The 13,718-nt window shown below is 38.0% G+C and overlaps 1 protein-coding gene across 2 annotated transcripts in view; it reads right to left on the bottom strand.

Annotated features, from left to right (window-relative positions):
• Positions 1–4,234: 4,234 nt before the first annotated feature.
• LOC139736405 (transmembrane protein 132D-like) overlaps positions 4,235–13,718 on the bottom strand; it is a 78,565-nt gene continuing 69,081 nt past the window's right edge. For both annotated transcript variants that reach the window (XM_071647156.1, XM_071647157.1), the window contains exons 6-11: positions 13,111–13,316; positions 10,191–10,318; positions 8,957–9,117; positions 7,365–7,562; positions 6,457–6,594; positions 4,235–6,165 (exon numbers count right to left, since the gene is read on the bottom strand). In XM_071647156.1, coding sequence (XP_071503257.1) covers positions 4,966–6,165; positions 6,457–6,594; positions 7,365–7,562; positions 8,957–9,117; positions 10,191–10,318; positions 13,111–13,316 — 2,031 coding nt within the window. In that variant the 3' untranslated portion in view covers positions 4,235–4,965. The remainder of the gene's footprint in view (positions 6,166–6,456; positions 6,595–7,364; positions 7,563–8,956; positions 9,118–10,190; positions 10,319–13,110; positions 13,317–13,718) is intronic.

The following is a 13,718-nucleotide window of genomic DNA, read 5'->3' on the forward strand; positions in this document are numbered from 1 at the left end:
GGATGAATTCAATTAATGCAAAAAAGGACCCATTTGGGGCATTGTTTAAAGTCATCAGATATGACGTAACGATGGAGAATATGATGCATTGCTTGGAATTAATATTCCTCTTACTGTTCTTCCTTTTTGGGGAAAAGAGCACGAGTTTATATATATATATATATATATATATATATATATATATATATACATATGTTGATGACGTAGTCCACGTGTTGGCAAGATAAAAAGATAAGTAACAAAACTGCAACAAAGTTCATGCTGTATTCACCAACGGTTTATTTCTTCACACAAATTTTCGAGCGTCTCGCCGCCCTTTCTCAAGTGTTGATACAGCATGAACTTTGTTGCAGTTTTGTTACTTATATATATATATATATATATATATATATATATATATATATATATATATATATATACATATATATATAGTTGGCTGAGAACCAGAGGCCTTTATCAAAGTTGTTGTTGTTGCTGCTGTTGTTGTTTTTTCTTTTTTTTGGGGGGGGGGGTATTGAGTTATCTTATATCCCCTCTATGGTGTTAATTTTAATTTCTTCTGGTTCAAGTAAAATATTGAAGATCAAAACCACAAGGGCACTCTTTTACCCTATACAATTTGATTTGATAAACGTTTATGATTGCATGAGAATTGATTGTTTTGTTTGAATTTATGCCACAAAATCTTAGAATGCGATAGCACCTTTCTGGTTCTCAGCTGACTATATATATATATATATATATATATATATATATATATACACATACATATTGATATAGATATATATATATATGTATATACAAATTATAGTGCTTCCATCAATTCTATTCCCTTCCCTCTCTCTCTCTCTATGTCTGTCCAACTATCTATCTATCATTCCATTTTTGTCATCTCCTCTCCCTTCATGGATGTTATCACTTGCAGCAATTTTTTTCAATTTGATTCAGAGATAAAACAGTCATTAAGAAGCATCAAAAGAAAGAAGTTATGATTTTTTCCACGTTTATATTTCAATTCCGTTATTCACTCCCAATGGAGAAATACATATGGCGAAATATTCATATTTATATTCTTCATATATAAAGTTTGGTTGGCAAATATGTTTCAGGTACACAATACAATAATTCTGTACAGAAAATTCATGTAGAAATAAAGGATAAAGTTTCACATTTCTCAGACTTCTTTTAGAAAGAAAATGGTCAAGTTTGTGAATACTTACACTGAGAAACAAAGTCATATCAACAAGTGAATTACATACTCACAAGTACATGAAATTCACATCATAAAAAGAATGGCAAAAATCGTACTGCATTTGCAAACTCATTTCCAGTCACATTTAAACAAAGCAATATAAAGTTTTGTAAGCTGTAATGAAGCATTTTTGTTGTTGTTGTTGTTGTCTGTCGGAGTGTGTTTTTCTTCTTTTTTTTGGGGGGGGGGGTTGAGTGGTATTAAATGCATTTATTATTCAAATCTATCTGTATTCAAACATGATTTTTGGCATGCATCTCATTTTACTGCTACATACATTTTGGCAAATGTCAATGACAGGGAGAAGTTGAGTTGCTCCACATATCAAAAAAATGTTTATGAGCAGTAGATATCAAGTTTTCATTTTTATTTTCTAATCTATCATATCAATACTTTCTGGAATGTGGCATACACATTCCCACTTTCTCAGGCTGCCTTACATTCATATAAATCACAGTATCTGCACATTTGAGATGTTAATGAGTCACAATGTGGTTGCCCTATTTGACTTCTTTGAGGCACAACAAAAGGCAGCATTGTTATAACATTTTGTAGATACATGTATTGTTTCAGGTCTTTGCCAACAAGATTTTACTCCGCAATATTACATGCAACATAATCCCATACTAAAGACACTATGATACATTTGGACTTAAAGGACAAGTTCACCTTCATAAACATAAGGATTGAGAAAATGCAACAATATTAGTAGAACACATCAGTGAAAGTTTGAGGAAAATTGGACAATCGATGCAAAAGTTATGAATTTTTTTAATTTTTGTGTTGGAACCGCTGGATGAGGAGACTACTACAGCTTGTGAGTCATATGCGTACAACAGTATAAAGAAAATATAAAAGAAAATTCAACATATTTTCACTTTTTTCGCATAATAAAAGAGCAATTGACTTGCCTCTTTCTAAAGGCAGGGGGAATAATATTACCCACAACATTTATCGGTAACGAGTCAGGGGAATGTGTACTTTTTTCAAAAGATGGAATTTTGTGAAATTCTCTTTATATTTTCCTTATATTGTTGTACGCATGTGACATCTAAGTTATTCATACACTGCAGTAGTCTTCTCATCCAGCGGGTACTGCACAAAAACTTCAAAAATTCATAACTTTTGAACGGATTGTCTGATTTTCCTCAAACTTTCAATGATGTGTTCTACTAATATTGCTACATTCTCTCAATCCTTATGTTTATGAAGGTGAACTTGTCCTTTAATTAATCGTAAATAGAAATAGTTTGTGCGTGATTATTTGGTCTTTCTTATCCTTCTGGACATCAATAAAAGCAACTATCAACGATAACAACTAGAATAGCAAAGTTAGACAAACTTTGGAATTTCTTCTTGCTACTCTACTAAAGCAGTGGCTACTTTTTTTTAGTCACACTCAGTAGTTACAGAATGTTTGAAACACTGCTGAATTTTCATTGAAGCAAGCCCTTATTGCAAGATTTTTTAACAATAGCATGATGACAAACTTATATATCACCTCGTGCTCTGGGCAAATTCTCCCTATCCCATATAACTGTCAAAAATTCAAACGTCAGCAGCACTATTGAATTTCCATGATAATGTGTTGACAGTGTTGTGCAGGTGCAAAGCGTGAGCTCTATTTGGTCATATATGAAAAGCACCAAGCACTATCTCTATCTCACACTATTATAGTTCTGTAGATTTTCACAGCAATTGTTGCATGTCTTGAAAAGAAATATCAACTGCAAGCTCTGAAATTGTATTTCTATTGTGAAGTAACAATGTTTCAGTCATGATAAAAAAGGGGAAAATTATACCGATTACTGCATCTAGGTTCTGCCTGTGCCTGCTACACAGTAACTTGGCATTACCGGGAGGGGACAAGTAAACAGCAGAAGTGACCCCACTGGACCTCTGTGTGTTGCACATAGGTGTGTACGATCACCTCATTCATTTGCATGTAGCGTACAGCCAGTGTACGAACCCAACTGCAAGTGGTAAAATGTTTACATTTATATATGATAGGTAGAATTCTCTTTTTCCTATGTCCTATCAGCTTTTCATCATGGTAGACATCGGTCAATGTCTACAATTAGTGCACTATTACAATCTGTTCTCATATTAAAAAAAAAAAAGCAACACATTATTCTTTGAAGACATAGCACACACTGTTTCAGGATTGGGAATGGATGAGCATTCATATCATTCTACTCTGTCTAAGGATAGAAATATTTCTTTCTGCTTTCCATTGGCTTCATTCCCTTTATTTCCTATCACATTATACCTGCATTAATGCATTTAATAGGCTAACATTAGATCTTAACCTGTTGAGGATGGGCTGATTTCGCTCCAACACGAATTCCCCATAGACACTTTCTCAAGTATACTTGGGACTCGTCCTCAACGGGTGAAATGCTGAAAAATGAAACAAAAAATTAGAAGGTCCTGTTCTCAAGTACAGTATATACTGCCTCCACTTAAATAAAAAATAGCACACTATCAAAATATAGCCTTACAACTTTTGCATAGCCTAGAACATAATATCGCATGACCCAACTCACAGAGACTACACTGTAGCTAATTTTCATCAGCTGGTCTCACTCAAGGAGGCACTAAAATCATGATTATTGAAAAAAGAATTTCATTGTAGATAATTTTGTAGGTACATTACACCGTTCCACGTGAGTTTAGCATATTCTTGAAGAATCTTTCTTACTTGTATGCCAGGAACAAAGATATGCGACGAAAACAAATGCACTGCGTGCCGTATGAAACATATACACATAACTTTCAAATTTCAAACAAAACAGAAAAACACACATTTTTAGTGGGAGATTTTGGTCAATTTGGGCACATTTCCCCTTACTGACTCACGGTGGCATAGACATATATTCAAGTTAGAAAAGAAATGTTTTCTGTATATTCATATGTACATTAATATTGTGTTCACATTAAATATCTGCAATGCATGCATTGCTCTATCACCATCTCCTCTCTCACTCTCTCTCACACACATACACACACACACACACACACACAAACAACACATACTGCGCAAGATAATATCTCCTTAAAGTATGAGCAACGACTAGCGCAGTTTTCATCAAATATAATCTGTGGCTTGTATATCGTCAACACAAGCTTTTCAACACCCACATATTGTTGCTGGGGTGACAAGTCCTTGTATCTCAAATTTTGGTGAAAATGACCTTTTTGGATTAATTGTCAGATAATCATTTAAGTGATGTCCTGTCTAAATCCTAGCTGTTTTACCCCAAAAAATGAAGCCACCATGGCATACCAAAGGAAAGGTTATCCCATTTGATATAGTGCTTTGGTGGCCATGTTTTTTTGTTTTGTTTTTTGCTCTCTTGAACATTTTACATTTTGTAGATATGAGGTCTTGTCGCCCTAGCAGCAATATATTGTAAGCTAAAAGACACCAACCATATCTGACAGAGATAATCAACAGACAAGGTTGAGATTGGTTCGTCAGTGATTGGATGTTGGTCAGTATTTTGCGTAACTATTTCTGTTTGGCTGAAAGAAACATAGCAGTACACTCCAAACATCATCGCACAGTGTCTGCACACACTGGACAAAAACTCTGGCTGGAGAATTTTCCATGGCAAGTAGAAGAGTGCTGTAGATATTTTGAAGGCTACCACGAGTCCGCCTGACACAAACACCGCATGCACTCTGTCCAGTGACCACCTGTCCTACCGCTGCTATGTACAGCTCTCCTTCAGGCTGTCTAAATAGTTCACAATCTGATTATACTCCATTCCCTCAAATCCTGATTTCAGATGCAAGCTTTCATCCGAGGGGTTTAAAGTTATCCGGACATCGCAAGAATTGTTAGACTGGTTAGTGTTTGACACTGTTGGTGCATTCAACGAAGACTGACTGCCAATATCATTGGATGACACTGGTTCCAGCCTCGGTGAATGGTTAATGCTAGTTTTCTTGGTATGTGATTCATCGTTGCATGAATTGTCCGCTATTTGGCAGTCCCGCTCAAGGTCAGGTAATGAATCATCTTCGTTGTCATCACAGTCCAACACCACACCACAATCTGGTTCCTGAGAGTCTTGGTTGCTAGGGTGATGCTCCGCTGACTGAGACAGCATCGTCTCCTGTAGGGCGCCCTCACGTAGCCTGCGACACTCTCCTAGGCAGTGTCTCTCCACGCTCACTTCACTCTCGGTGCCGATGGCCTCGTCGCGACTACTCCCCTCCTCCTCATCCTTGTGCCTAAGAGGGATGTTCTCCGACGGTTCGGCCGAGATGCGTGGATGCTCCTCATGCATACCAAACAGCACCCAGTTCTGGGGGTACGTGGCTGGCCCCTGGTGGGTCTTTGGTATTCTCTTGGATCGACGATAGCGCGCCATGAACATGACACAATTCACCATGAATGCCAGTATGGCTAGAGAGAACACACCCAGCAGTACATACATCCCAATCTCGATACCAGACATGCGTTCCGCATCATTGCTGTAATCATTCGTGTCGTCACCATCTCCCGGTCCAACTGTACCGTCCGCACCATTCTCTTCCCTGTTTTCATTTTGTGGCCCGTGGTAGACCCGATTGAAGTCGATATCAATGGGGATAGAGGAGATGACGCTGGATCCCTTCTTCACGTTGGCGTCATCTTGCAACTCGAAGTTGGTCCTAACAATCCCATAATCCACTGCACCGTGCACCTTGGTTAGACTCCTCCAAAGGCTGTCGGAACCCTGCGGAGGTGACTCGCCCTCAGAGCCAACCAGACCGGCATACTTGGGGTTGTTGAGGGTGACGTTGATGGGGATGATGCCGCGGGTGATGGTGCTGCCCCGTCTCTTCATGCACGGCTCTGGCAGTTCCACTTCCAGCGTGATGGTGGTTGACCCTTGACCCATAGCAATAACTCCGGGGTACGCCTGTTGGATGAATGCAGCAGAGAGTTGCTTCAAGTTTTGTTATACCGGTTATTTCACTTACTTCTCATATATTAATCGTTATTACACTTGACTCTCGTTAACACTGATAGAATAGATTCTCGTTCTAACAAAGTTTTTTTTTCTGAGAATGTCCAAAGTTTCTTTGCATTTCATTAGTTTTAAAATCCAGGCATAGCAAACTTTCTATATGATAATCTCTTTTTCCATGCACAAACAATGATTACATGGCCTTTCAACTTTTTTGCTTTTAGTAAATTTGACTATGCTCACCTGCAGAGAATCTGGACTATCTAGGATGATGCTGGGATCCAGTGTTGTTATGGCAATGGTGTAATCATTGGTGCTGATATCTTGGAGAGCGAGACTTGAGCCATCGTCAAAGAATATGACTGCACTGAGGAAGGCCTCCTGTGGGTGATAAGATGAAAGCATGAATGATTGTATCATGGGTACTGAGTAGGATACCGGTATTATGCAGATACAGTGCACTACCGTTAAAATGTACACGGTTATAACAAAATTCCAGTTACAATGAAATAAAAATCCAGGACGCAAAATTATAGGCTCTATGTTTTTTATTGTTTATTTGTTCAGTTAAAATGAAATTTCAATAAACGAAAGAAAACTGCCGGTCCCAAGGACTTCGTTATGACGGGAGTCCACCGTAATGCACACGACACAGGGGCATCAGTAAGAATTATCCACCAGATAGTTACTTTGGGACAGTCCAAAACATATAAGACAAAGCTGACGGTGTTTTGGACTGTTCCACACAGGGGGGATAATTTTACTAAATGCCCAAGTAAGTAATGTGCATTATATGTTTTATAAAATTTAGGCAACATGATTTGAATAAAGCGGCAGCCATTTTCGCAAGATTCCCAGTCCAGCTAAAAGCTAACTGAACTGCATCCACAAACACTTGCGAAGCATACATAATGCCAAGGCAGTAGTTGAGTGCACAGGAGCAGCCGCTAGTACTGGTCATTAGTATACTAATGCCCGGAGAAAAGTACATTTGGGGCTTTAGGAAAAATAATACGACTGGTCATGTGATAGCTCCCAGCCAATCATTTGATTAGGATCCACATCACAATTAATACTAAACTACTCTACAATTACCCACTTTCAATGTAATCATCTGTTTTGTGGAATTACACACAGAGTCACAGACGTACCTGATGTTCCACAAAGAGGTCACTCAGGGCTGTGACACTGGCAAGCTTGACTCTTGACCCCTGACCTGTGATGTCACTGACACTGAGGGCCATGCCCGAGACCAGTGTGACATCCATGTAGGTAGCTACGTTGACCTTGTCTGCTGCCACCAAGAGTCCACTCTCACCCAGGATATCTCTGCTCCTGGGGTGCAAAATCTGTAGGGAAGAAAAATCCCATTTGACTTAATACTCGCTACAGATCAAATACAGTTTTCTCAAAGTTCAACTTGGATGATTGTTCTTCTGTTATCATTGGTTAAGCAATGTCTGTCCACACTTCATAGATCTTAACCCTTGTATGCCACATTATATTACCTGTCCACAGATTTGTGTGTGAAATTTGTTGGCATTTGATGCATTTGATGCACTGGTACAGAAAGGATTAATAAAAGATTTCTAGCCTCATTTTAAAGGGACTGTGTACAGTACTGGTTGAGGTGGGGATTCAGGTTTTGAACATTCCTAAGTGAGATAATGAGAAACCTCTTATGAAATATGAAAGAGCGTGTAATTCTAAAAAGGATTCAACGTTTATTTGATGAAAATTGGTTTTCAAATGGCTGAGATATCAAAAAAAGTGATAATAATAAAAGGTAACAGGCCACGCCTTTTATTAGGATCTCTTTGTTTCACATTATTTTTGGACATCTCAGCCATTTTAAAACCGATTTTCATCAAATAAACTTTTGATACCCCTTGGAATTGCATGCTCTTTGACATTTCATAGAGTGGTTTCTGAATATCTCGCAAAACGTTAAAAGCTAAATCCTCACCTCAACCAGAACTGTACACACCCTTTAAACCAAGTTTTTTTTTTTTTTTTTTGCTCTCTTCCAGAGCACCACTCTCAAAGACCAGTCTTCTAGCTGAGGATACCCTTGAACTACAGCATGCAAGAACGGGCATCAGGAGTGTGAAGATAGAAAGAAGATTTCCTGGTATTCAAGCCTTCCAAGCTTTCTACAGCTTTGCACTAGTTTCTTCATATTGTCACTGTTCTGTTCAGCTCATTTCACTTCAACTGTGAAATATAGATATTTCACAGGGGCACATTCTCCTAGCTCACCATCAATTTTTTGGAAACCTTATTTAGAATTTTCATCAAAGATGTCTTTGACACATATCTGTGAATGCTTGGAAAGAATTCAGACAGAAATGTAAAAAAGTCATGAAGTTTAGCATACTAATATTTGGACAAACAAAATAGCCATATAATCAATTACTGCAGAAGAAGCAAAATAAGAAGAGATTTTAAAGAATACTCTATCTAATGTACCAATATACGTGCCAAGAGTGACCAGTCCCATGGCACACAGCATTCAACAATGTTTTGAGAAAAGTTTTGTTCACTCCTGGCTCTCCCTCCTTAAAATAACAAACAGAACTTTACATTTTCTCCAATATAATGGAATTAAAATAATTATCATTCAAATGGTCTGTAGAAATGCTCTTACAGCTGGACTTGCCAAGCATAGATTGTCCTGCTGGTAAAACGCTATTTGTTTATGTAATGTACAAACTGGCTATCACATTGCTTCAGAAAAACAAACCTGTATTTTGGTATTCCCAGGCATCCTGGCAAGGATATTGGTCCCCTCTACTTGGGCGATGGTACGATCCAGTACTGTGATTTGGTCCTTGACTAAATGAGTGACGGACTGTTCCAAGTTCTCTCCAAATAGGTAGATCCTCTTGCCGTCAGGTCTTGACACTGCAGCAAACAAGAAAAAGCAGTGAACATGAATGTTATTCTTCATGACATTTTCTTCAATGTTTCACAACCGTTTTAAACAGAAGTAATGCAAGGTCCAATATTTCAGCTTGTAGATAGGTTTTGGTTACCACATGAACAGATTAACGATTTGTTCCCATCCAATCCAAAACAGATGATAACGCTACAAAAGTTAATCATCCCACGAAAGTGATGGTGTTTAAGGCCATATAAAAACGTTTTATACTAATAATTAAGTATGTTAAAGAAAATAATACTTTCTGTAAATTTCAAAAATATATACAGTTGACTCCAGTTATGACAAAATCCTCGGGACTGGCAGTTTTCTTTCGTTATATTGAAATTTCATCATAACAAGTTGGCAATAAAAGACATAGAGTGGATAATGCTGTAGCATGAATTTTTACTTTGTTGTAACCGGAATTTTGTAATAACCGTGTTCGCTATAATGGGAGTGCACTGCATTTCATCATCAACAAACAAGTTATCTCCAGTGACAACTTGCACACGTATACACAAATAAGTGGCAAAAGTCTTGACAGTGATGGCCTTCCAGAAAAGTTTCAAATTTTACGCTTCATATTGGCAGGTCTATCAGTTCCAGAAGTATGTTTGGATGTATGGTTACATTCTGAGAGAACTGCATTTGGACAGTTGCTTTTCTACCACATTTCTGCTGCAATAACAACACCACAGCAGCCATGGATGTGCACTAGTAACTTTCTTGTCATTTCATATGTTTAAAATCCAACACAGATGGACCTAAAGCTTATTCCCTTTTCTCCGGAGCAGCTTCAACAAGTTTATCTTGCCACAGATTTCCAGTTTTCTTCATTTATGGGTCCCAGACAGATTTCCCCTGGGTGGTGGTGGTGGTGGGGTGGGGGGGGGGGGGGGCTATGTCTGCATAACATTTCCCTGTAAGCTTGATCTTTGAAAAGCAACTCCATTTGAGGTAGCATTCAGCAGAATGTGCAACATGAACACAAATATCCAGCCCACAGCTTCACATAATACAAAATAAATACACCGATGGATTTCCTGACACTTACTGGAGTTTGCGTGCGGGGCGTAGAATCTGGTGTAGACCTTGACCTTTGACTGTTGATACTTGAGTCGACACTTTGTCTTCTTGGAGTCTCCACCTCCATTTAGCATCTGATCCGGCTCCGGAATGCCACTGCATCACAAAGAGAAAACAAACGTGGCAACCATTTAGACATCTCACCCTCTAGCCTAGTTTCAAGTACATTACATCTCTTAAATTAACACATTGGAACAGTCTTGAACTGAGACTATTCCCTAAATAAACAACATCTGATTTCATGAGTCTGACATTCTCTCTGGAGGACTAGGAAATGAGGACAAAGTGCCCTGCCTAGGGGCAGAATCCGCTGCTGCCAGGGGATTTGAACCACGGACCTACTGATTGATAGTTAGTAGTGGTCTTACCACTAAGCCACAGCTTCTATTAGGAGCAAACTGTAAAGAGATAAAGGGATTGTATTGCTTTGGTTGAGACCAAATGTCAGGTTTCTATTATTCTTTTGGTGAGATAATGAGAAACCACTAATGAAATATGAAAGAGCATGTAATTCTAAGAGGAATTCAACATTTATTTGATGAAAATTGGTTTTGAAATGGCTGAGATATCCAAAACAGAGCATTCATAATAAAAGGTGGGACCCACCTTTTATTATGATAGCTTTGTTTTACTTTGTTTTTCAATGTCTCAGCCATTCCAAAAGCGATTTTCATCAAATAAACTTTATAGCAGGAGTAAAGCTGAAATCCTATTGATCAATCTTTCATGGGGCCAGCTAGCAATCATCCACGCTTACCATCATCAGTATCTGAGGACCATTTTGTCGCTAGTGAGACAAGACCTTGTATTTCAAATTATGGTGAGAGTAATTTTTTTGTTGTTGGATTAATGGTCAGATAATCACTTATTAAAGTGGTGTCATGTCCAAAGCCTTGCTGTCTTACCCCCAAAATGAAGCCACCACAGCATGTCAAAGGAAATGCAATCCCATTTGTTATAGTGCTTTGGCCACCATGTGTTTTTCACTCTACTGAACATTTGGCATTTTTGAGATAAAAGGTTTTGTTGTTCCAATAAAGGTACAAAGAACATTTTGGCAATCAAATCCTGAAATCAAATCCAGGTAATTATTGTCCCTTGGTCAAATAACAAACAAACAAACAAACAAACAAACAAATTTAAACTGATGATACTTATGCACATATTTCTCCCTGAGAGTAACAAATAAAGAGTGGGAAGGAAAGAGAGAAAATAGAAGTACAAATGAGTTGCAGAACTTGAATGTTTATGATATTTTTTCCAGCATTCAAACAGCCATGTTCCTTGACATGGTTGAAGGAACATATTCAAGGCCACAATGTTGCTTCTCAGCATGCTGTTGATGAAGAACGTGGTCTCTTCAAAGAGCTAAACCCTTGAAGCATGGCAGCTTTGTTTTATGTTCAGCTACCAGCCAAGACTAAAATCAGAGCCCTGCCAACGCCACTGGCAACTCGGTTCTCTGTAATGTCTATGACACATGGTAGCAGTGATTTTCAAAGGGTTAACAGTGGTTTGTTCTCTGACAGATGGCACAAATTAATACAGTGGTATGTAGTCTCCATAGCACAGACTCTGTTTAACTTGACATATTTATTCAAACTGCCTACTTTTTTTGCCAGCTATACGCCAGTTCAGAATTACATGTTGAGCAGGAGCACATAAAGATCATTTTAAATGTGGTAAACAACACAATGAGAAACAGAGTATAGTAGCTGAATGATATCCTTATGGTGAAGTAAAAAAAAAAGATTTCCAAATATTCAAAGCAGCTTGCTAACATAAAAAGCAAGCTGGATTATGTAATAAAGTGGGTGATATCTAGCTTGGCAACTGTTTTGTTTTGATGGTTTAAAATTCAGGGTCACTTGAACCAGTGCTAACTGCAAACTAGTCTAATGCCAACTGCGGTTATGTCAAAGAAGGCAGTTAAGTTGGAATGATATCCAATACCTGATGTGGATTGAATGAATTTAGCAATCTTAGAAGAATACATCAATGAAGTTTGAGGAAAATCTGACAATCCTTTCAAAATTTATGAATTTTTAAGTTTCGATGCAGCCATAGGTGGATGAGAAGACTACATCGATTTGTGACATCACTGCAGGACAATGATAAAAAGAAAGTTACAGAGAAATCCACAAAATTTAGTTTTTTATGTATTGTACTCATTCTCTTGACTTGTTGCTTTACATATGTTAAGGGTATTAAAAAATTGTATGTTCTGAAAGAGGCAAGTCAAGTGATCTTTCCTTATGCTGGAAAAATAAAAATGTTAAATTCAAAATATTTTCTCTCTTCTTTTTTTGACTGCTGTAATGCACTGACATCACAAACTGTTGTAGTCTTCTCATTGGCACCAAAACTGTCAAAATTCATGACTTTTGTCTGCATTTTTGCCAATTTTCCTCAAACTTTACTGATGAATTCTCCTAATATTGCTACATTCACTCAATCCACTTATGTATATATTCAGGTATCATTCCCCTCAAAATCTAAACCATTGGTTTGTATCTAACCCCCTTTAAATCAAACCATTGATATGTATCTAAACCCCTTTAAATCAAACCATTGGTTTGTATCTAAACCAGTTTCCACTGTGCAAGCCAATCATGATGGGTTCATGACTCACTTTTTAAATCTTAACCATTGGTTTGTATCTTCCCCTTTAGATCTTAACCATTGGTTTGTATCTAAACCAGTTTGCACTGTGCAAGCCAATCATGATGGGTTCATGACTCACTCTTTAAATCTTAACCATTGGTTTGTATCTTCCCCTTTAGATCTTAACCATTGGTTTGTATCTAAACCCCTTTAAATCAAACCATTAGTTTGTATCTAAACCAGTTTGCACTGTGCAAGCCAATCATGATGGGTTTATGACTCACTCGTCTTGTCGACCCGCTGACACTTTCCAGCCCCTGATGGCGCTCAGCTTGGTGTCGGAGAGAGCCACCCTCAGCGGGAGTTCTGGGACCCACACGCTGAAAGAGGTCGTTGCAGTGTGACCCTGTAGACTGACCTGGATGTCCACTTTCTCTGACCCCAACGTCTCCGAACCGTCCAGGTAGACACTACTGCAACTGCGTCTCACCTTTATACATCAACAAAGATATGTCGTACAAGAGCGTGTGGTGAATCATTTCTGGAATATAGCTTTAATTGAATTTTTATTCAGTTATTACCTGACTTAAAGGACAAGTTCACCTTCATAAACATAAGGATTGAGAAAATGCAACAATATTAGTAGAACACATCAGTGAAAGTTTGAGGAAAATTGGACAATCAATGCAAAAGTTATGAATTTTTTAAATTTTTGTGTTGGAACCGCTGGATGAGGAGACTACTACAGCTTGTGAGTCATATGCGTACAACAGTATAAAGAAAATATAAAAGAAAATTCAACATATTTTCACTTTTTTCGCATAATAAAAGAGCAATTCACTTGCCTCTTTCTAAAGGCAGGGGGAATAATATTACCCATAACATTTATCGG

Source organism: Diadema antillarum, unplaced genomic scaffold (assembly GCF_040938485.1).
Source record: "Diadema antillarum isolate AM-2024a unplaced genomic scaffold, OU_Dant_1.0 seq00000644_RagTag, whole genome shotgun sequence".
In the NCBI taxonomy this organism is placed as follows: Eukaryota; Metazoa; Echinodermata; class Echinoidea; order Diadematoida; family Diadematidae; genus Diadema; species Diadema antillarum.